General features: G+C 47.4%; 2 protein-coding genes across 3 annotated transcripts in view; one reads left to right on the top strand and one right to left on the bottom strand.

Moving 5' to 3' along the window:
* Positions 1-670: 670 nt before the first annotated feature.
* Positions 671-20,703, bottom strand: HSDL1 (hydroxysteroid dehydrogenase like 1). 2 transcript variants are annotated; one of them, XM_032389914.1, is made up of 6 exons: positions 20,595-20,703; positions 12,999-13,052; positions 9,674-9,899; positions 8,571-9,016; positions 8,126-8,353; positions 671-3,484 (listed from the first exon to the last, which is right to left on the bottom strand). In XM_032389914.1, the coding sequence occupies exons 3-6, from the start codon at positions 9,891-9,893 to the stop codon at positions 3,386-3,388; spliced, it is 993 nt and encodes a 330-aa protein (XP_032245805.1). In that variant the 5' UTR covers positions 9,894-9,899; positions 12,999-13,052; positions 20,595-20,703; the 3' UTR covers positions 671-3,385. The 2 variants fall into 2 exon arrangements, with proteins under 2 accessions (XP_032245805.1, XP_032245806.1); XM_032389915.1 differs by having other exon boundaries at positions 9,674-9,858.
* A 215-nt stretch (positions 20,704-20,918) lies between these two features.
* The window catches only part of DNAAF1 (dynein axonemal assembly factor 1), a 20,169-nt gene continuing 17,779 nt past the window's right edge, over positions 20,919-23,308 (top strand). Inside the window, exons 1-2 of the mRNA XM_032389934.1 lie at positions 20,919-21,042; positions 22,902-23,037. Coding sequence (XP_032245825.1) covers positions 20,919-21,042; positions 22,902-23,037 — 260 coding nt within the window. The remainder of the gene's footprint in view (positions 21,043-22,901; positions 23,038-23,308) is intronic.

The raw sequence follows: 23,308 nt of genomic DNA, 5'->3' as shown, positions 1-23,308 counted from the left end.
AGTATACTAAGTTAGTACACCATCACCTACTAGATTTGTGATCTGGGGCAAGTTGTGCCTCGGCTCAGTGTACCTCACCTTCCTTACCCAAAAGACGTACTTGTATCTCACAGGATGAGGGTTCAATGAAACACCATGTTCGATAAACAATGGTGCTTAGTATCTAGACCCACCTACCCCTGATTAAGTTCTTCTCCCCATTCTGAGATCGCATCCATGTTAGGAACTTCCAGAGAATTCTTGACTCTTTCGCATTCGCAAATCCTCTAAGTTAAGCAGTGCCTGCTGCCACCATATAATGCACTTGAGCTTAAGCTTCACTGTGGTGTTCTAATGTGGGGTGAACTGGTCTAGGCCACGGTTCTTTTAACAGGCCTTGAAGTCACTGTGCCATTGAATACACAACCCAACTGTCAGTAACTGAGGTAGGCTAGTGAGCTGCAAAAATCCTTGTCGTGTGATAGCAAAGCCCCAAAGTAGGGAACCGGGCACTGCTGCTGGTTCCAAGAACCCTATAAGCTGAAGGGGGGAGGAGTATGAGAGAGGTGTTTTGGAAATCTACCAAGAAAGGATGAGAGCCACAGGATCCTGGTCTGTCGGTTTTCCACCACTCCAGGTTCTAGAATAACTTCATGCTTCATGTGTATAATAAGGAATTTGCAAATTCCACGGGAAGGTATATCTTTATTCAAACTGAATACTATTTTAAAGAGTAACAGCCGAGCCAGCAGTGAGACAGACACACAAACAGACTGGACTTGGTTTAGGAGGGCACACGATGTCAAGACTGAGACGACACCACCTAAACCCCCTGGTTCCCAAATGTGGTAAGATTTTGAGTAACTGACATTAAAACAGAGCGAGACTCCTCAAAAGCGCTCTCTCCTTGCTGTCTCCCTTTCTCTTTCCACTCTTTTGAACCCACTACAATCTACCTTTCATCCCCACCATGCGACAAAAATGGCTCATGGCAAAACCAGCAGTGATCTCCATGTTGCCAAAGTCGATCAAAATCTACCTTCAACTATTTACTCAACCTATCAGGAGAATGAGATCAAGAAATCTACTTAGTCTATTTCAAAAGACTTAATAGACACATGGTTATGCACAATTTTCTTGCTGAATTACCAGCTTTTAAGGAATTAGTACCATAAGTGTTCATAGATTAAATTAATTTTAAAGTAATTGTTTCTATGGGGAAAAAGATCTCTCATTCCAAATACAAATACATGGAGCAAAACCTCTCCCACAGGAAGCAGAAGCAGTTTTTACTGTTAAATTTTCAGTTTACAGGTTGTTTCAAAGGTTCTTAATTTTCCACATTCTTAGTAAGAAACCCCATCTACAGCGGCCCAATGATGATTCTCAAATGAGCTCTGGGAAAAAGTATTTTATCAAAGGGGAAACCTAAGGAAGATTCTTGGTTTTGATCTTTCACTAGCTTTGCACCCGTCAGCTTACTTACACAGGTCCTGCTAAGTAGAGAATTTGCAAATATCACTGACGTGATTTACTTTTTCTCATCATTTGGCAGTGACGCAGTCCGTAACCTATAAATAGAAACACTGCTGTGCCACGTAACTCCTGAGATAGAGATATGGTGCTTTTACATACAGTTGCTGCTTCTTACTACATGTCAATAAAATTCAGGTTGATGTGGCAGGAAGTCAAATTTTCTCTAGTCTTAATGACCGTAAGTTAATTGTTAGGTGAGGGAAAATAGCCAAATGTGACAAAATGAAGGCCTCCAAGCAGACTCCATCAACACCTTCCGTGCTGTGTAACACCGCTAGCAAGTTTTCATATCTGAAGGTCTTCTTTGGTGTAATGAAGGCCTGGTCTATACATGGAAGAGCTTCTGAACTCAACCACTGATCTTCCGAGTCCAAGTCCGATCTGGAAATACTGAGGCAACAGCACTGACAAAACTGTGGGTGCGCCATAAAGGCATGGCCAGGCCTAACTCCTAAGGGGATACCATCTCAGATGAAAACAACTCCATACAAGTCCTGATTTCAGCCAATTTACTAGTTTCTGCATCAGTCACAGTAATAAACTCCAAATTCTTAACTTGCATATATTGTCACATTCATATAGTGATTTACAGTTGCTGAAGCACTAGAGAGTGGTCCCCAAAAATGTCTGGCTTTATAAGATCCGAGCCAAAAAACATTTATTTCACAGTAGGTGTCAAAGCTAACCCCTATCACGGGGGGTTGCGCACAATGATCGTCACGCCAACAAAAGCATTCACTGTAATGCGTAAATTTGTTACACAAACCAAGAATGAGCTTCTAACTTATTTTAACACATTACTATATATCACACACATAATTTGTCTGTATTTTAACCACTATTCCATAAGTAATTGATGTTTACTCCAATAATGCTACTATAAGAGAATATTACATAGAAAAGTGTATGAAAACCAGATATAACAAGCTCTAAAGGGCTAAATTTCAGTTATAAAATGGGTCATAGGCTGAGAAATCACTACTTATCCACAATAATTATAAATCAAGAGATAACTGAGGGTCAACCATTATAGGTTCAAATCTAAGAAAGAATGAATCAGTTCCACAGATAAAAAAAAAAACAACCACCAACATAATGTATGATATTATACATGGCAAACCTATAGCACAAAATTGGGTAGGCTTGTTTAGTGTGAAAAGGAGTAACCTAGAATTTTAAGACCCCGTTAAGTTTCCACGTTAAGCCACCTTAGCAAGACATCTTTTTTAAAGTAACTTACCCATAAATAAAGTTGCCCGAATGTACACAACATATATACACAGATGGTTCTCTAGTGAAATATCGCTTGAAGAGCAGCATTTTCATACACAGAGTCAAACAGAGCTATACAATAGGATACACACGGATTTCTACTGCTAATTACACCAGCGATCTTATAACACTTTCAAAGTCTTTCCTGATGAACATTTGAAAACCAATACTATAATTCATGTACTGAAATGATTTCCCTTAAAAAACAACATTGGAAACTACGAGAGCTGACAAGTCATTATATTTTAATATCAGATTGCTATAGCTCCTAGAACAACATAAATCACACGGCTGTGAGACAGCTTCGAGAAAAAAAAAGAGAAGCATTACAATTTAGGTTCCCTCAATAGGTTCTTGTGCCTCAGTCACTGTGTGCTCTGTGCCATCCACATGATGCGGCCCTTGTGGTTTTTCCACAGCATTTTCTAAAAGTATTATGTGTGCTTTGCAAATGATGAGTCAACAGTATGCTAAATCAACCAGTAATAAAACCAGTAATAAAAGAAAATACAGAAGATAAATTAAATGTGTCCTTCCAAACGTCAGAATACTGCAGGTTCCCAGGAGGTGGCAAAACTTCCCAAACCATCATGCAGTTTCATGCTTTGCAGGATAAGGCCTCCTTACGTAAAGAACGATTGAGAACATTTGCTCCCCACACCCAGAGCCATTCAGGCATATACTGTGCAAAAAGAAACTAAAAATGAAAGAGAAAAAGGTTAGAAGGTTAGAACCCAAAGCACAGACCCTTAAGTGTCAGTATATGACTTAATACAACAAACATCACCAAAGTAAATACAAAAAAAAAAGAAAAAGGGGCGCCTGGATGGCTCAGATGGTTGGGCATCTGCCTTCGGCTCAGGTCATGATCTCAGGGTCCTGGGATCGAGCCCCGCATTGGGCTCCCTGCTCGGCGGGGAGCCTGCTTCTCCCCCTCTCCCTCTACTGTTCCCCCTGCTTGTGCTATCTCGCTCTGTCAAATGGATGAATAAAATCTTTAAAAAAAAAAAAAAAAAAAGAAAGAAAAAGCCCTTAGGTGCTCTTGTACCCAAGCACCTATTTTTGCATAAGAACCTACGCTAGACTCCCTGGGAATACAACACACATGACCACTGCCTGCCCACCCCTTCTCTAATGAGGCTGGACAGACTCACACGCAGTAATACAATCCCATTCTTACTTAACCTGGTATCAATAACACATTCATTTGGTTAAGAATGACAAAACCACTCCAGGAATAAAGGGCAGCTGAAATGGATAAATGCATCCGTGATTAGTACTGTGTGAGGGGCAGGCTGGGGTGCAATGAAACGAGAGATATATGGCAATGTCCAGAAACCTTCCTGGTCGTCACACCTGGGGTGCTGTTGCTACCGGCAGCCAGTGGGTAGAAGTCAGGGATGCTGCTGAACAGTCTACAGTGCCCAGGACAGCCTCCCCACAAGGGATTATCCAACACCAAATGCCAACAGTGCTGATGGGGAGAAACCCTGCACTGTGCGGATGCATTTGTCCAAGACTGAGCTGAGCACAAGTTCTAACTGTATGGTAAGGAAGGGAGATGAATGGGAGGCCCGTCTCAGTCGGTGGAGCATACAACACTTGATCCCAGGGTTGTGAGTTCAAGCCCATCATGGGCATAGAGCTTACTTTTATTTTTTTTTTAAAGATTTTATTTATTTATTTATTTGACAGAGAGAGAGAGACAGCGAGAGAGGGAACACAAGCAGGGTGAGTGGGAGAGGGAGAAGCAGGCTTCCCTGCAGAGCAGGGAGCCCGATGCGGGGCTCGATCCCAGGACCCTGGGATCATGACCTGAGCCGAAGGCAGACGCTCAATGACTGAGCCACCCAGGTGCCCCTAGAGCTTACTTTTAAAAAAAAGGAAGGGAGATGAACAGGCCACTGGCAAGTGCTAAAATTCTAGCCTTGAACAGAAATAAAGTAACAGAGGTCACCCCAGACCCAGGGAAGCCGCACGGAACAGGAGGGGTCCCAGTATCAGGGACAGCCGCAGCGGCCCATTGCAGGTCCCAGAGAAGCTCCACCTCGCCACCTCAGGGACAGGAGCCCCGTATTTGCCCAGGAGCCATGGGAAACTTTCTGGGGACACAACTAAGGTCTCTCTGGACCTCTTTAAAGAGCCAGGATTTTGTGGATAAAATACTGGGATACTCCTCCTTGGAGCTACTGTTTTAAAGCGAAAGATTCCAAACATAAGGAGATAAAAGAAGTCAGCTTCAGGTCCCTTAGGAGGACCCTGGAAGTAGGTATCCGCTCAAACACGTAGGCACCTGGGACAGACTACAGAACTGGACCCCCTCTTCCAAGAACAGCGGTGCCCCCACTGTCCTGGTTTTGCTTTCCATGCTTTCAGTTACCCATGGTCAAGGTCAACCGCGGTCCAGAAGCAGATGATCCTCCTGACTTACCGCCCTGTCAACAGCAGCCTAACGCGCCGTCCCCTCACTCCCTCTCCTCACACAGGCAATTTATCATGTCATGTCAGCACAACAGGAATGCTGCGTACCGTACAGGTACTTTTGGAGAGACCACCTTCACGTAACTTTTATTATAGGATATTGTTAAAATTGTTCTAGTTTATTATTAGTCATTGTTGTTAGCATCTCACTGTGCCTACTTTATACAGTAACGTCGTCACAGGCATGCACGCACAGACAGGAAAAAACACGGTCTGCACAGGGCTCGGCCCTATCTGTGGCTTCGGGCGTCCGCTGGGCGCCTTGGAACATATCCCCGCTGATAAGAGGAGGACTGCTATGCATTTTTTCAGCATTTATTTAATGGAGAAGGGATCAACACCTAGAAATCCGTTTGTTTTTAATTTCCATTCAATACGGCCGCTGTCTATCACGGGGGACCAGCAGCAGGATGCACCTTGCCAGTTTCTTACGATGCTATGTGTAGAGCCCTCACGGGGGCACCATTTCTGACTTATCCTAATGGGTCTTAGCACCCTGGGGAGCAGGATGGAAAGAGCTAATGGAAGAGGAGAGAACTGCATCCTCTGTGTACTGATAGATTAGAAACTAAAGGGGTGACTCATCTACGTGTTTAGAGGAGGAGAGCGGGGAGCGGAGGGAGGACTGGATCTTGGCTCTGGAAGGCTCTGTGCATGTTCAGAGACCTGACCCACCTGTCTAGGCCTAGGAAAGGAGCTGTCCTCCCCTGCGACAAAAGCCAACAGTAACTGACAGCCCCTGTGGGGAGCCAGAGCCAGAGGAGGAAGCCAATGGCAAATGCCCACGTACAGCTGGCTGGAAATCTGCATTGGCAATGAAAATGCCGACGCCATTATTTCCCAGAGACTGGAATGGTTAGGACCTAGGTAAGAAATGGGGATGGAAAGGAAGGAAAAGATCCCAAAGAACTTGGGCTGCATCCTCAAGCCAGAGTTATTCCAAAGGTAGAAACAAAGCTGCAGTGAAGGTGTGTGGTTCCCAGTTCCCTTCCTGGCTGGCAGCGGGCGTGGGAACTCAGGCTAGGCAGGGGGGCCCTGACCTCTGAAACAGCTGCTGGCCTGCCTCCCCTGGACCCTCACCCACATCTCAATATGCAGCCCCAGAGCCTTCTCAAGGCCAACCAGCTCCCCTCTCCTCTAAATGCCACGTCTTCTTTTTCCAATAGCAACACACACGCACTACGTGGAAACAAATATGCCAAAAGTGGGTAGAAATTGAGAGCAGACTGCAGGCCCATCCAGAGAGCTGAGATGCCCCCACCCGCTTGCCAGTCCCTGTGGCTTTTTCTATCTTCCTACACCAGGAACACAGCCCCCAGAGTAATAAGCAAGACACTTACTGCTCAAGTTGTCAAGTTAATGGCTTTTTCAACCTAATACATACCCACGTGCTTCTGGCCTTCACCTCAAGTAACCCAAACAGAAGGCTACAAGCTTTTCCGCCTTACTCTGTGTTCCGAAGCTGACAACCCTGCCTCGTGCACTTCTGAAAACGAGAAGAAAGGCTCCCAAATCAACACTGATAACTAGTTAACAAAGCCAAGACATTTGACTCCTTTATAGCTGTTTTAAGTTCAAATCATTTTTTTCTATTTTCTGCTTGCAAATCGTTAAGACAACTAGCACAGCATAAAGAAGACACCATCATCTGGTTACATGAATGCCAAGAAGGCAACAGAGGCCAGTTCCCAAACAGCTCCTGTGCAGAAATGTCCTGCAGACATCCGTAAGGGCTGGGCCAGACGAGGAGCAAGGACACCTCCGCCCTAACCTCTGTGCACGCTCATCAAAAAGAACTGTTTATGCAGACTTAGCAATGACCAGTAAAAGGCTGTGAAATCACTGTAGAAGCCATCCCGGCAGGGGCTCCCACAAGGGTCCCTCACACAGGAGCAGTGCCCAGCTCTCCGCCCCCGACACTCTCACTTCAAACCTCCCCACTCCGCAAGCCCCCACTCACAGGAGCCAGCAGTCAGCAGCCCCTGCTCGTCCCCTCCACTGCACTCTAGGTCCGGCCCCCACTGCCGGGAACCATGCCTTCTCCCCCCCCCCCCATCTTCAGGCTGCTCTTCTCCACACACCCCTTCCCACCAGCACTTACTCCCAGCCACATCTCTGCTGCCAGAAATGGAATAACAAATACAACGGCTTCCTCCGGCCAAATCCACCTGCTGCCGTGCCCGCACAGCCTTATTTGTGGAGTGGGAGGTTGCCATGGCCCTCCCCACACTCACCTACTCACTGCAATCCACAGCTCCCTAAAAGGCTCCCAAAACTGTCTTCATCCAAGGCACTGAGCACTTCCAAGACCCTACAGCCAACACAAGCTATCACTCTTACTCAGGCCCTAACATGGAAGACTGACCGGGATAAGCACAGATATTGCTTTATAAAGTATGTTTGACACATCAAACTTCCTCCAGGAAACTCCTTATGGGTTAAAAATTGACAGAGGATTGAATAAATAAAACTCCTTCTGATTAAAGAAACTTTTAGCCAAATCTTTCAATAAAAGTAAGAACTAATGTTGATTTTCTTATCTATTTATGTGGTGATGGCATATTTAATAATCTTTATGCAGAGTCCCCATGAATACTGAGTATTTTATACTCCCGCCATTTCCTATAGTAAAGCAGCATACTTCATCTCTTAGGTGCCACACAGATTAAACTATCAGTAAGAATTGCACAGAAGAGAATTTAGGGACTTAACCAGAACCACTACGAGTGTCAGGTTTAAGAATCAGAATGTGCAATTCTCACGTTTCAGCAGTAGGTTTCAATCGGATTGCCATGTATCATTTAGAAAGGTTTAGGATGCATTAACCTAATTACAAGAGTTGAGCGCCTACTGTTACCTGGATAGAATGGGACCAGTATCCCGTGGTCCTTTTTGAAATGCCAAGGGTAGAAACAGCATGATGTGCATACACTTTCGGTGAAGGCACCAACCACGAACACTTGTGCAGAAAGCTGCCAGGTGTGGTCACGTTGGTGGCCACGTAGAATGGGATGAGACTCTGTACAAAGATTCCTTTAGAAGCATATTCATACTGCAGTGCTCTGCTGAAGTGGTCTAAATAAGCCTGTTAAAACAGAACAAGGGTAAAGACTTAACGGGCGGGGGGGGGAGGGGGTACTTGGAAGAAAATTCAGAAGAAAACAGGCTTATTACCATTTCAGGAAAAAGTACAGCATAAGTTAACACGAGCTGGGGACAAAGAGCTCAACAAACTGGACCAAACCACATAATAAATGTCCTCTTGCTTTATGACTTTGCCGTCCTAATCAGGAATACATTACCTTAGAAGCAGAATACGCAGCCAGCTGGGGAGTGGGCTTGCAGCAGGAGCCGGATGAGATAGTGACAACAGCACCCTTCTTTCTCTCCAGCATCCCTGGTAACACTATATGGACCATCAAACTAGCCGCAGCAATGTTTACATTTATGATGTCCCAGAGTTTGTCCTCGGAGACCTGAGTAAAATACTGGGGGTAGGGATAAAACACGCCTACGTTATTCACCAAGATGCCAATGTCTTTGTCCTTCAAGGCTTCTCGAATCGGGTCGTAGATCTCACGGCCGTTGCTGAAGTCCGCAACTATCACTTCGGTTTCCACTCTGTAGGCGTCAGCTATGTCTTTAGCGACCATCTGCAGCTTGTCCTGATTGCGGCTAATCAGGACGATACTGAGACCACGGCTTGCTAGCTCTTCTGCATACGCTCTGCCGATCCCATCGGTCGCACCTACAATACAGGCCAGGGAATGTGAGCACGCTCGTTTCACGGTGTGACCTTCAGAGCAAACCTTAAATACCCCATTTCTGGGTTTAAGCTGAGAAGGGTGCACACTAGAAATAAACCCAGTTCTCATACTGATCACTATGTCGAGTACAATGTCGAATCCAAAGATGAACGACACCTTAGTCAAACACTCTTCCAGACCCCCTGACAAGTAGAGGAAGGGCAGTCTCACGTTCACCGAGCTGGTAGTGAGATACGGCAGGAAACGGTTTTCAAACTTATATCTGGCTTGAACAAGTGCCAGGGAGGTACTTTCCTGGGAAACAATGATAAATCAAAATGAAATTTAAAATAAGGGAACTGACACTGGTGACAATTTCTAAGGACAATCTCAAAAGGGAGCGAAAGGAAAAACAAGAGGTGGGAAGGTGGGCTGAGGCAGGACCGGGAACAGGAGGACAGAATAAGAAGGGCAAAAATCGTTCCAAGAGGAGGGCACTAAGAAAATGTGGACAGAATCACAACAGAACTGTGTTCCCGTGAACACATCACAGTGAATTCAATGGCTCCTCGAATAAGGCACCCCACTGAAAACACAGCTTACACAGAAGAGATAATACTGTTTTGAAATCAGGCAAGGACTGAAATCTCCTCTCTTACCACTCACGACTGCCCATCTTCCATACTGCTTGATCAGATCTGCTCTGCTCACCAGGCGCGGGATGAAATGCAGTCTGACCAGGCTGTAGAAGTCACAGATGACAGTGATGCTCTTCCTGGCTGTGTACCAGGCTCCGACCAAGGCCAGAGCTTCCATGTAGCAATTGCATGACCTGGCGATCTCCCTATACAAGAGGTAGAAGCTGTCAACGGCAGCCATGGCAGCCTGCAGGGAAGGGGAAAGAGAGAGGTGTTCTTTGCTTAATTACGTTAAAGGAACATGCAGAGTGGGAATGAAGAAAGACATCTAAGGATGTCAGAGCTTATCAATTATGCACTCAAATAACAGTAACGCTTCAAATGCATGTAACCCATGGATCCACTCAATGTATAATCTCGTTAACATCTGCAGCTTATGAAGTCCTTTTCTTCCAAGGAGATTAGTCAATGTAACTACCAAGAGCTATCAAATTCCTACTGAAATTCAGGCACTGTGCTGCATGTTGTGGATACAGAGATAAACACAATATGCTCTGCGCCCTAAAAAAGCTCCTCGCCCAGCACAGTGACAGACACAGACTTTTAATTCATGTAACAGCTGAGAGGTGTGTTTACTTCTCTGCTTTCTTCATCATCAGCCAGCACAGAGGGCCTACCACCCACACAGAGACAAAGTAGAAGGAACAGCGGCGGTCTTAAGATACCACCTTGGCCAAAAAGAGCTTACAATCCGTTTGAGACAAAACTAAGCTGTAATAAACTTTCCCATAAATTGTATTATGTATACATAATATGCATAAATGCTTATTTACAAAGGGATAATCCCCAAGCTTAAGGAATTGGTTTTCTTAAACAAGAGAGCAAGCACTCCTCCGTCTTACTGCCGTCGTGGGCACCCCTAACTCTGCCCTGCGCCTTACATCTAAGGGAAGAGTCTAGTACGACTCCTATAAGTATCCACACGGCAAGCATTTCCAAAGCACCTACTACGTTCCATGGACCGTGACAGATGCTAAGGATTCAAAGATGAGTTAAACAATTGCACCTAGGAAAACAGAAGGACACTTAACAAAACTACTTTAAATGCCATATGAACTGCTTTGTGGGTCTCTGTGGTGCGAGACGACCCTGCAGAGGCAAAGGCCAGGCGCCACCAAGGCTGATGAACTTGGTCCTAGACGAGGCCTGGGAACCGCGGAGGCTGGGTCCAACTGTGTGCTGTCTGCGAGGGACAAGATATGGAAGGGATCACAAGAGCCTGCAATTAAATTACGGCAAGCTCTGATGTGCACAAACACAAGGATATAGAATCTATTACAGAAAAGAAAAGATGACTTTATTCCAAAATATATATATAACACTTCTGGGAATGGCCTGTCTTTCGAAGTCCTGTTAAAATGGAAAAAAAAAAAAAAATTCGTGAAACTAAGAGAATTCCCAATGATAGTAGCAAAAATAGGCATAAGCTTAAGGAAGAATGAGTGAATGCTCCACTGCAGTGTAATCTGAGCCCAATCAAGTTCTGCAGAGTGAAAACGAGCAAAGCAGGAGAAAAACCAATTAGCCACTGAAATGGAACACATTCTAAGAGTGGCAGCATCCTGTGATAAAAGGCATAAAATAATGGAAAACCTGTTGAATATAGAGAGAGATAGGTATGTGAATATATATATATATACTGATACATATATGAACATGTAATCCAAATTACAAACCAACAAAGGATACAAGGAAATAGGACAGAAAACTGCAGAGAGGAGCAGGCCGCAGGATTCCCAAATGCCCCGCAACAAGGACACAGTCGCTCAGGCAGGACGCTGTACACGGCTACCGTATTAACTAATTGCGTGGACGTGGCATTACGTTAAAGAAATGTTTTCCCCAAATGGCAGAGAAAACAACTGAAGTTGGGCCATCTCATATCCTGTTGGCAAGTGCTATATCCTGGGGTTCTGTTCATAGAGACGCACCTCCCACAACAAGAATGCCAAAACTGATCGTGAAAAGAAAACTGTAAACTGTATTAACTCCACAGCCAAATCCTTAAATAATATAAGAACAATGAAATGCTCCTTTGGGGTAATTTTTCTTCAAGGACCACACTAGCTGAGATTTTCTGAAATCTGAAGTGTCAAGATCAACGAAGTTTGGACTGAAGAGGCCCTTCTAGTCCTGATCAATCTGCCATTCAGAAGGCAACAACACTCTGAGGGTTGCTCCTAGATCCTTGGAAATACATTCACAGTGAGGATCATCTGTCTCAAATATGTCCATTCTCTTCCTGCGGTGCAGGAATGCCCCTCCAAGCTTCTAGATGCTAGAGACGAGGGAGTGTCGCGTCACCCTTCTCAAGGGCCCTTGTTCTGCAGCTCAGGACACAGCCAGGTCCCTGCGGAGGTAGCTGGTGGACTGCGCATGCCCCTGATCTGGCGGGCCACCACCGTGTTTGCCATGGCTGTGGCCCTCAATAATCATGACGGCAAGACTCCCAAACAAAGGAATGAAACAGTAATTTCTCATAGGAAAGAACATAAAAACGAAATCCCATGTTAAACCTTCACTTTGGGGAGTTCCTGAAGTAATTTCTTAAAAGCATATACGTGCCTTCTGTCATAACTAATCTAATACGAAGCCACAAGGAAAGTAAATGCAAAACAATAGTATTTGTAGGTACTAGTATTTTTCCAACACAATGTAATAAAATTAGGAATAACAAAACTACAACAAAAAAATCTGGATTCTTGGAATATTAAATCTATTCTCCTAATAACAGGCGGGTGGGGGTGCCTGGGTGGCTCAGTCGGTTAAGCATCTGCCTTCAGCTCAGGTCATGATCCCAGGGTCCTGGGATCGAGTCCCGCATCGGGCTCCCTGCTCAGCGGGGAGCCTGATTCTCCCCCCTGCTCCAGCTCTCTCCCTCTCTGTCTCTTTCTCTCTCAAATAAGTAAGTAAATAAATAAATCTTAAAAAAAAAAAATAACAGGTGGGTGTAGATCTGAGATACTGAAACACTGTTTTCTATGAAAATTTATATCCTATGTATCAAGATCTACTGGGTTGTCACCAAAGCAATACTTGTGGGAAAATTAACTGCACCCAGGGTCTGCAACAAGGTTCTAGCTAAAAAGGAGTAGCTCAGATATGGCTCATGAAATGGTCTCAGACTAATGCGAAGCTGTGTAAAGGGAACTTCTTCTCCCCTCAAACACCACTTTTTCCAAGAATTTGAACATTGGTGAAGGAAAAACTATCGACAGGGGCCCGACTACAGAGGAGATTCCCGATTTTTCTGCTGTGGTCCTTAACTACCTTGCTTTTCTCTCACCTTCTCTCAGCCGGTTCTGGGTCTTCAGGAAAATGCTGCTGTCTCAAGGCCAACCTGCAAACAAAAAACAGCATGAAATAAACTCCTTTCTTTTGCCCTCACAGCTCAGCTGGGAAAACTTTATATAAACGTAAGACCAAAGTTCTTCAAAATTAAGGAAACACAAATTCTTACGCCACGAATCCCCTGTGCGGACGGCAGAGCATTTCCTCATCTCAGAAAAAGGAGGGACCAACAGCGTCTGCAGACAGACCCAGCTGCAGTGTGCCCGCTTTTCCCTGGGCCTTCTTTCTTAAGGAACATTTCGTTAAACGGAACAAAACCAGTTACAATAGCTGGGAGAGAGGTGGCGCTCTGCACAGACACTGGGAGCTCAGGACACAAAGCCCCAGAGCAGGCGGGCAGGGAAGGGAGCAGGCCGGGCCACTCTCACTCCCCGATGCCTGCCTGGGCTCGCCGCGGGCCTCAGCCCTCTCCCTGCAAGCCGCCTTCCGGCACTCCACCTGCAGAGCCCCTGAGCTTCCCCACTACTGCGGCCTGGCACCTCGATCCCACATTCCTGGCAGATTCCGCCGGCCGCTGAGCCCCGGCATCCAGCACTTGCCTAATCAGCTGGCAGAGGCGGCGGGAAGAAGTGTCCTGCGGTATTCGGAGCAGCCCCTTCCAGCCCGTGAGTGGGGCCAGCACTTTCAGAATGCGCAAAGGAAAAGAACCTCTGGCACACCTTTCCCCTTCTTTCCACCCTAGACTCGGTTTTAGAAGACCCCCTGCAGGCTGAGTTGCTCCACGGCTGAGGCCAAATCTTATTCCTCTCTGTTCTTCTAGCCCCTTCCACGGGCCTTGGCCCAAAGCAGGAGCTCAGCACGACCCGGTCTCTAGGTCAGCTCTCATCCTGCACTTTCTCGTTCACCAGCTCGCAAGGGGGACCACCAACCTCTCCCGATCCTCTACAGACAGAAAAACCGCATATGTAAAACCCACCAGCAACCTCCTGCTCAGGTGCATCAGAAAGATGCACCAACTTCAGAGATGCTCTGAGAACAGCGGTTTCAAGGCCCTTGGACCTGGCATGGCCTGGCTTCCTGGCTCTGCCCATCACACTCCCCTCCGCCGTCCTGTCACAGGGGTACCAGGGCGACATTTAACATCACAGTTCCACCACAGGCAAGCACCTTAAACATATACTGTCATGGCTACATTTGTTTTCAATCACAGAGAATCAGAGGGCTGACAGCGTTCTAGGCCTGGCCTACAGCCTTGAGCGACAGCATGCCATCTCATCATTCCCCAGACACAGCTCAAGATGGAGACCTGACTCACAGCCACCAAACTCACAGAAGACTGAGACATTCAAACACCAACTTATTTAGGAACAATAAACAATACCGCCAAGAAGTCTAAACACGCATGGTCACTGCGTAGGCAAGTCCACCTGGAAAACCAAACTACTAAAACAGCAACGAACAGCTAAGTGTCAGACACTGAGGACCCTTCCCCAGTAAGCCAGGAGTCCCTGCGTTGCTGTGCGCACGGAATTCACCAAGATAAACAGAGCAACTCCGTGCAAAGTGGCGAGGGTACTGCTGCAGGGCATAAGGCCCTCCTGGGCAGAGGGGAAGCAAGGGCACCTCACTGCAAAAGGTTCGGCCTGCCAGGAAACGCTGACAAACTCAACCGGCTCAGAGCACAGGAAGTGCACCCAGGGGTAGCTAGGGGGCTGGAAGGGAAGGCCAGACTGTAAAAGGTCTTTATGACAAACAGAAGCGTGCGGACTGACTCTCTAAGTCCCTTCTGCCAAAGGAGGGAGCCAATCGGGTTTGTTGTAAAAGGCGGCTGGCAGCGGTGGGGGGCGGCTGTGCAGGGAGAGAGGGGTCCGGGACCCTCGTCCTTCCAGATGGGGACAAGGCAAGGCTGAACGGAGAGCGCATGGCTTTGTGATGACTCCACGCTGCTTCTCAGACACACCAGACGTTTTCCTACTTTCGCTCATACCCTGATGGACCGACCGTAAATGGAAAATAACAGGACATTAGACATTCCTGGCAACCTCTCAGTCCTCTCCCCACCCTTGAGTACATGATGGAAAATAATGTCTTCCTAATGAAAGAACAGATCAAGACTTCCCCCAAAGCCATTAGGATCTAGGAAGTCTCACGGAAACCAAGTTCAAAGGAGTTTATTACACATTTAAGTCCAGAAGCCTACCAAGATACCTAGCTGCATTTAACTTGCTATGAGGGTTTGACTAGTTCATTTTTCTGCAGACAGGTATTAGCCTAAAACTTAGAGAAATCCTTTATAAAGCAACACTGAAACACAGTAAACTTCTGGCCCCTATCCAATCTGCTTGTAAAAGTTATTATAAAGCTTTGTTTTCTTGCCTCTACAGAAAACTCAATCATCATTTTTCACCAAAATAGGAGAAAAACAGGTGGAGGGAAAGAGTCAGAGCTGTCCCCAAAATAGGAAGAGAGCAACTCCCTATGGTCTGTTAGGCACTTTCTACTTCTACAGGGCAATATTCATCAGGGCTAATGCATTGAACACATCCTAGGTAAACTACAAACTTTGGGTGATGACGATGGGTCCATATAGGTTCGTCCTTGATTTAAAAAAAAAAAAAAGGTACCATTCTGGTGAGTGACGCTGACAGTGGGGGGATGCTCCGTGTGCGTGGGAGCTGGGGGTATACGGGCCATCTCTGTACCTTTGTCTCAATTTTACGGTAAACCTAAAACTGCTCCCAAAGAGTCCTAAAACAAATCCTGTGGGAAACAACAAACAAACCCTAAAGGTAATACTGGAAGTCTAAAAGTGTCACGGGAAAATTATGGTCAAAACTGCAAGGAGAAAAGTCACCTCTTCAAAGCACGGCTATGGGGGTGCCCTCCTGGCTCAGTCTGCAGAATGTGCGACTCTTGATCTCGGCGTCGTGCATCGTGAGTTCGAGCCCCACGTTGGGTGTAGAGATAATAAAATAAATAAACAAAGCACCGCTGTGACCCGTAACATTCTCCTGACCCAGAGTTTAGCGGGCTCAACCTAGCAGGGATGAGGGCAGGCAAACCTCATGCAAAACCTTCACGAATCAAGAGTTCTGGGGGAGAAGTCTTGGCTCAAACACTGACATCACCAAGTTATCTAAACGCATGAGGCCTGAGGGTAAAAGGACATCAGACAGACTGGCCACAATGTTTTCAAGGAAAACGAAGCAAGCATGATGGGAAGACAGTTAAAGCACCACCAAACAAAGGCAGCAAGCCTGGTGGGCTGAACAATGGCCCTGGGAGATGGCCTCCGTCCTGATCCTCACACCTCTACCTCATGAATGCCCCACCTTACGTGGCAAAGAGGACTTTGCATATGTGATTAAGCTAAGGACCTTGAAACCAGGAGATGATCCTGGATGATCCGGGTGGGCCCCTGTGATCACACGTGTCCTTGGGGGAGGGAGGCAGGTCAGAGTCGGAGGAGATGTGATCAAGGAGTGGAGGTCAAGGAGGCAGTGGGCAGGATTAAAAGACAGGAGGCCACAGGATTTGAGGATGGGGAGAGGGGTTACCCTCTAGAATGCAGTCACCTCTAGCATCTGGCAAAGGCAGGAAAGATACTCTCCCCGGAGCCTCCAGGAGTGACACAGGCTTGCTGACACCCTGATTTTAGCCCACTGAGGCTGATCTCAGACGTCTGACCTCCAGAACTGTGAGAGAATAAATTTGCACTGTTTTAAACCACTAAGTTTGTGGTAATTTGTACAGCAACAATAGGAAATTAAGATGGATCAATGGATAGAAGGACAGAAAGAGACAGTCAGCCTCGTTTTTAGGACAGTACAGAAACAAGCTGCAAATCCTGCACATCCCTTAATCCAAAAGCTTCTAGTGTTCGAAGGAGCCAGAAACAGCCTCAGAGATTCCTATGATCTTCCCCCGAGTGGGGCAGGCCTGAGGGAGTCCTCCCCATCCTCATCCACAACTGGCACTGTCCAGCTTTTCAATAAGGCTCCAGGGCTGTGGACTTTATTTTCGTTAAGGTTTTTTCATAGAGAGAGCTCTTCTTTCACACACAGTCTGCATTGGTCTTGCTGTCGGCACTGAAATCCTGTCTGTCCTCCCAAGACCAGCTCAACCCCCCATTCAATGCCAGTGATCACTGATAAGTGCCAGAGACACACAAGGCCTGGGATGAAGGGGTGCCCTGCGCCTCTTCCCTCCCTTCATCGGCCACTGCACCGAGCCCCCCGAGTTCTTGTCTGTCTTACCCACATGGCCCTTCCTGCACCACTGTGTATTCCGTTCAGCTGTTTCCCTTGTCTCTTGGTTCCCCAACTAGAGCACAGGCCTCTTGAGGGCAGATGTATCCACAACTAATTTTGCTGTCACTTGAAAAAACTGAAAAATACGCACAAAAGTTGTAAAACCTATTACGCGTAGTTCAAAGAATAACCAAACACCCACGTGGCCACCCCACTTAGAAGCCCCGTAGCTTCTTCCCTGATCATATTATCACCTTCCGCCACCCTGGGGGTTACCACCCTCCTCAATTCTGACATCACCGTTCCCTTGTCCTTTTTTTAAAAAAAATAGTTGTATGATTACCCCAGCAGGGATTCTGAAAGAAAGTGCTCAGTTTTGTCTGGTTTTGAACTTCCTCTAAAGGAATCACAGCACGTGCATTTTTGGTGACTTGTTTCTTTCAGTCAATGTTGTTTTCGAGACTCGTCCATGCTCCTGGAGCTGCAGGTCATATACTTTCACTGCTGCACACTAGGTCACGATACAAACACACCCGGAGTCACACATCCATTCTATCGCTGATTTGCATTTGCGTTGGGGTTTTTCTGGCTTTCACTCTACAATTATGAACAGAGCTGCTGTGCACACTCACTCACATCACCCGCGCACAGGTGCTAGAGCGCGCTGAAGGGACACACCTGAGTCAGACTGCTGTGCCACAGGGCATCCGTGCATTCAGGTAGGCACTGCCCAAGCCGCTGGGCCAATCCCCACGCCCACCATCAGCCAGTGTGAGTTCACAGTGCTCATCCCCAATGGCTGGCACCCGTAGGCTCACCTTCCGCCCACAGGGTGGCCTTGAAACAGGGGCTCACTATGGTTCTAACTTACATTTCCTGATTATGGATAAGGTTGACTGCATCCTTATGATGCTTCTGTGCTGTTTGTGTGGCTCCTCATCTGTGAAATGCCTGTTCCTAGCTTTTGCTCTTACTTCTACTATGTTGCCTTTCTTTTCTTTCTATATTCTAGATACTGGTTCTCTATGTTTGCTCTCTTTATAGTGCTTTTGATGAACTGAACATCTTGATTGTAATGCAGTCAAATGGATTAATCTTTTTCCTGTATGCTTTGTGCTTTGTTACGTTTCACCTCAGAAATCCCCTCTTCGCCCCAGGACATAAAGGTATTTTCCAATGTGATTTTCTCAAACTTTTCACAATTTTGCGTTTCAGATTTAAGTCTTTAACCCTCCTGTGGCTCTGTGATGGTGTGAGGCTAGGATCGCACCCATCTTTAATATTCCTCCTCAGCAGCTGGTGTAAGGTTGTGTATAAAACATCTGTGTAATAAATAGAAGCAAATACTGGTTTGTGTTCAAAGCTCAAATTTCACTCTTGAGGAGAAAAAAACGTAAGGAGCTTCTCAAATTTTGTGTCAGCACTTTGACAAAGTTATTATTGCTGTATCACGACATTTTGGAATTTCTTTCCTTCCCTTGCCAATTTTTGGGATACCGCTAACCTGAATTCATGGGGAGCTCAGCGGAAGGGCAGAAATGGGAGTTCTCATCCAAGATCCAATAGGCCTGGGTTTCTCCATTTGGAATTAAAATAACAATGGCATCAACTCCTAGGTATCAACCCAAGACAACTTACACAGAAACTTGTAGAGCCACATTCCCAGCAGCACTATTCACAATAGCTAAAACATGGGGACAACCCAAATGTCTATCAACAGACAAACGGATAAACAAAACGCGATCTATCCACATCCCAGAATATCAGTCAGCAATAAAAAGAATGAAGTAGGATGCATGCTGCTACACAGACAAACCCTGGAAACACTATGCTCAGCGAAAGAAGCCAAACACCATATGATCCAATTTATATGAACTGTCCAGATAAGGCAAATCCAGAGACAGAAAGGAGATTAGGGTTGCCAGAGCACAGGCACAGCGGGAATGGGGAATGACTGCTAATGGGGAAGGATTTTTTCCTGGGATGATGGTTAAATGGTGGTAGCTGCACACAGTGAAGAGGCTGCTATGAAGAGCACACTTTTAAATGGCTAAGAGGATGAATTTTATGTCAATTTTTAAAATCTACTAAAAAAAAATACTGATTTGTTGAACTCTACGCCCCTGGAATATTACTGTAGTGACTAAACCACAGATTCTGAAAATAGACCTCCTGGAGTCAGATCAAGGCTCTGCCCCCCCCCCCCCCCCAAGAGCTGTGCTGGGTGAAAGTGAAGTTACTTCGCCTCTGCATTTTCCTTACATTATCTTATGTTACCTAAACACGGAGATAATAGTTCCAGCCTAAGATTTCGTAAGAATTAAACGAAGTCATACATATAAAGCACTGAGAACAGTGCCCAAATTTCAGTGCTCAATAAACCTTAGCTATTAGCTGCTGGAACTCCGTGTTCAACGTTAGCTAGGGGCTATCTGCATGGGTCAGGGTTAGATCCCAGAGCTGGCTTTAAGCCAAAGACACCGCTAAGGGCTTTATCCCTGACCCCTCACTGTTCTCTCACCAACGTTAGGAGGCAGAGTTAGAATCATCCCGTTTACAGATGGGGAAACTGAGGCCGACAGAGATTAAAGTGACATAGCCAGGACCCCACGGGAATTCGGGTCAAGGTCTCCCAAAGTCCAGAGCCCTGGCTAGCCTCCCCACTGTGAGACCCCCGGGCGGGCATCCTGCTGGCATCGCCGCGCGGGCTCCAGGGCTTGGGTCTGCTGGGCGGCACGTTCCTCCGAACCAGGGACAGCCTCATCCATCTCCGGAACCCTTCCATTCCAGCCCCTGACGGCGCCCAGCAAACCCCAGCAAACCACCGCGCTTCGGGAGCCGCTGGTGCCCTCTCTCCAAGAGCTCCCTTATTCCGAATTACTCCTAATTCAGAACAAAGACAACAACAAATCCCACTCCAACCAAGTCCTTTAGAAATGAGAATAAAGGAGCACGGACAAAGGGGTGACTCTCGGAGCCTCGCTGGGACCCCCGGGCTAGGGTCTGGGGCCAGAAGGGCCGCGCTCGGGTGGGTGGGGCCCCATATCTGCCGGGTCCTGGGGGAGGGGGCGGACCCAGAACAGGGGGTCCTCCGGGGGTGCAACGCCGGGATGGAGTTGGGAAGGGGCGCCGTGGGGCTGGGGGACGAGTCTGGAAGGAGCGGTGCCGAGGCCGGGGTCCGAGGGAACGGAGAGACGAAGGGGTTCCGGGGTGCCGATGGCGCCGAGGGGCACGGTCCCGGGGGGCGTGGCGGGGAGCACCCGGAGGGATGGGCCGAGGGAGAGCAAGTGGGGCTGGGACCCGGGGCCGGGCGCGGGGAGGCGGGGGGGGCTGCGCGGTACCTGCAGAGGCTGCGCAGTCTCCGAGCCGGTCCCGCCAGAGCCGCGCGGCCGCCGCCCCGGTCACCACCACCACCACGACCACCCCTGTCACCACCACCGCCGCAGTTGCCGCGAGCCGCGCCCCACGTGACCCGCGCACGCGCCGGGGGCGGAGCCGTTGCGGGGCCCGCCCCCGGCGTCCTGACGTGCCGGCCCACCCGAGTGCGCGTGCGCGGCGGTTGCTGTGGCGACCAGGCAAGCGTTAGGCTGCCAACGACTCCGGCGCTGGTGGTCGGCGGGTTAGTGACCCCGCGGAACGGGGTGTTCGGTGTATCCGGAATAAGCATGCACCCCGAGGCCTCGGAGCCCGTGGTGGACGGGGCGGCGGAGCAGGGCTGCGCGCAGGAGCCGGGCGTGGAGGAGTCGGCGGGCGACCACGGGGACGCGGGCCCGCGGGGCCGCAAGGAAGGTGCAGACCGCCGCCCCCAGGGAGCCGAGGGGGGCGGCGGGCTGCGCCCAGCACCACCCCTAACCTTCCCTGCCAGCGATAACAATAGTGATAATAACAGGAGCGGCACACACTTTTTAAAGGATGCGTGCCCCGCGCTCACCTCATTTGAGCCGTGCTCCCGCCCTCTGCGGTAGGCACTCCTCACCCCATTTCATGCAGATGAAGAAACCGAGACTTCTAGAGGTTACGGAACCTGCTCCAAAGAGATCACCCTCATGCAGTCAGTGACAGGACAGACTCCTGCTGGTCAGTCCGACTCCGGAGCGCAAGCCCTTACCCGACACACCCTTCTCCCCATCGCCCACCTGTTACATGTTTTAAATGTATCCCTTTGTTGCTATCGCTATATAAGATCAAAGGCTCTCCGCGCAGGACGTCCTGACTGAATTCACAGTGTCCAGTCCAGCGCCTGACCCACGGTAGAGGGCGAATGAGGAGCTGGTGCTTCTGGGGCCGGTGCGTGACTCCTCACCAGTTTCTCAGACAGACTTGAGCCTCTGCTCCCACTTTGCTTGAGGCCCTAAGGGGAATCTTTTAACGACTAGATAAACTACTCGATTTGTGTTTCGTTTTTTGCACCCGGTCAACAAGCACGGAGCATTGGCTGTCCAGGCGCACCCTGTGTGAAGAGCTGTAGGGAAGCCGTGTGGCTCTCTGGAAAGAGACAGGCACGGCCTCTGGGTACAGATTGCAGCTCTGCAACTCGCCAGGTTACGGCGTCAGCCCAGAGCTCGACCTCTCTTTGGGGGCCGTCCACTCGTCTGTAGGCAGGGATAATTATAATTAGGTTTCTGGGTTACAGTGGGCCATTAATCAACACTAGCTCTTGTTACTCAGATAATCATTATGTATATTGAGCACCTCTCCTTTATTTATTCCACAGACACTTATCTGGTGCCTCTTGCGGCTGGGCATTGTGTGCAGTGGGAAGTGGGAGAGTGAAAGACACAGTCCCACACACAGAGCGCTGAGCCGATAGACACAGGGACACAGAGCGCAACAGCCAGCCGCTCTTAAAGATGAAGCGCGTTTGAACTGGCCAGTTTCGATTGACCTTTGAAAAAATTAAGTGACTTTGAATGTGCTCATTCTCTTTTTACCAAAGACATTTTCACCACTTTTGTTTCTTTTCCTGTGGTTTTTATTTTGGGCGCTTTTAAAAAAAGAAGAGGGAGCATTATAACAAACACTCTTGTATCATCACTAAGAATTGAAAATGATGAACATTTTATCATTTTTACTTTAGTCTTTTTTTAAATTAAAGAAATAAGACATTTCAGATAAAGTTGATGCTCCTTTTGCCCTCCTCCCCGCAATTCTCAGTCCCATTCCCTTCTCCCCGTCCCTTGTCTAGAATTTTGTCCTTAAACAATACATAGCATTGGTTTGTATGTTTTTAACTTACAGAAGTGATATCCTGTGCTTATTATGAAACTTGCTTTATCGTCTCATACACGTTTCTGAGAATGATCCGTATTTATTGATGTAGCTCCAGTGCATTCTTCTCCAAGGCAGACTACTAATCCATTGTTTTATTTAACCAGCCACAATGGGTGGACGTTTGCATTGTTGACAGTCTTTGGCTGTTAAAAGTAATGCAGTAATGGACATCTTTGTACACGTGTCCTTGTGCACCTGCACCAGAGCTTTTATAGACGTGAACTTTCCATGGTCCTTATCAATGCTTTACAACTTGTCGTGCACTTCAAGAGTACTCATGTTCCATACTAAAACCAGACACTTATTAATCAAGTTGAAATTGGGCAAACGTTTTATACATCTCTTGATCTCTGTAGAACCAATCTCTTCTTTTATAGAAATTAATGATCCGAAGGAAACATGTGTGGGTCCTTCTGTCACATCCTACCCAAGTGAGCAGAAGCAGAGCGGTGATAGCAGGTCGGACAGTCGCTTCACACACCAGAGAGATGACAAGGAAGATCGTGGCCCCAGGTATATGGGCAGGCTGCTGCCAATTATAGTACATATCTACTAAGGAAGGTAGATGGTGGAATTGCCCGTTTGTATAGATCGGGCAATTGAGGCTCACAGAGGTTAAATAGTTGGCCCAGTGTCTGAGAATTAGCATCAGAGTCAGAACGGCGCTGCTTCTATGGCGCAAGTAACCACAACGCATTAAACTTTAATGCCAGGCCTGGAGAGAGAAACATCAGTAGTTCTTTTTTTTTTTTTTTTTTTTTTTTTTTTTTTTTTTTTTTTTAAA

The sequence above is a fragment of the Phoca vitulina genome, unplaced genomic scaffold (assembly GCF_004348235.1).
Source record: "Phoca vitulina isolate PV1807 unplaced genomic scaffold, GSC_HSeal_1.0 scaffold56, whole genome shotgun sequence".
Classification (NCBI taxonomy): Eukaryota; Metazoa; Chordata; class Mammalia; order Carnivora; family Phocidae; genus Phoca; species Phoca vitulina.
The sequence above is the reverse complement of the archived record's forward strand: the minus strand, read 5'-3'. Positions and strand labels throughout refer to the sequence as shown.

Coding starts and splice junctions, on each gene's coding strand:
- HSDL1 (XM_032389914.1), bottom strand. CDS start 9,893: ATGGCTGCCGTTGACAGCTTCTACCTCTTGTATAGGGAGATCGCCAGG. Junction 9,017..9,673: donor AAGATGGGCAGTCGTGAGTG/GTAAGAGAGGAG, acceptor CCTGTATTGTAG/GTGCGACCGATGGGATCGGC. Junction 8,354..8,570: donor CTGCGTATTCTGCTTCTAAG/GTAATGTATTCC, acceptor CTGTTTTAACAG/GCTTATTTAGACCACTTCAG.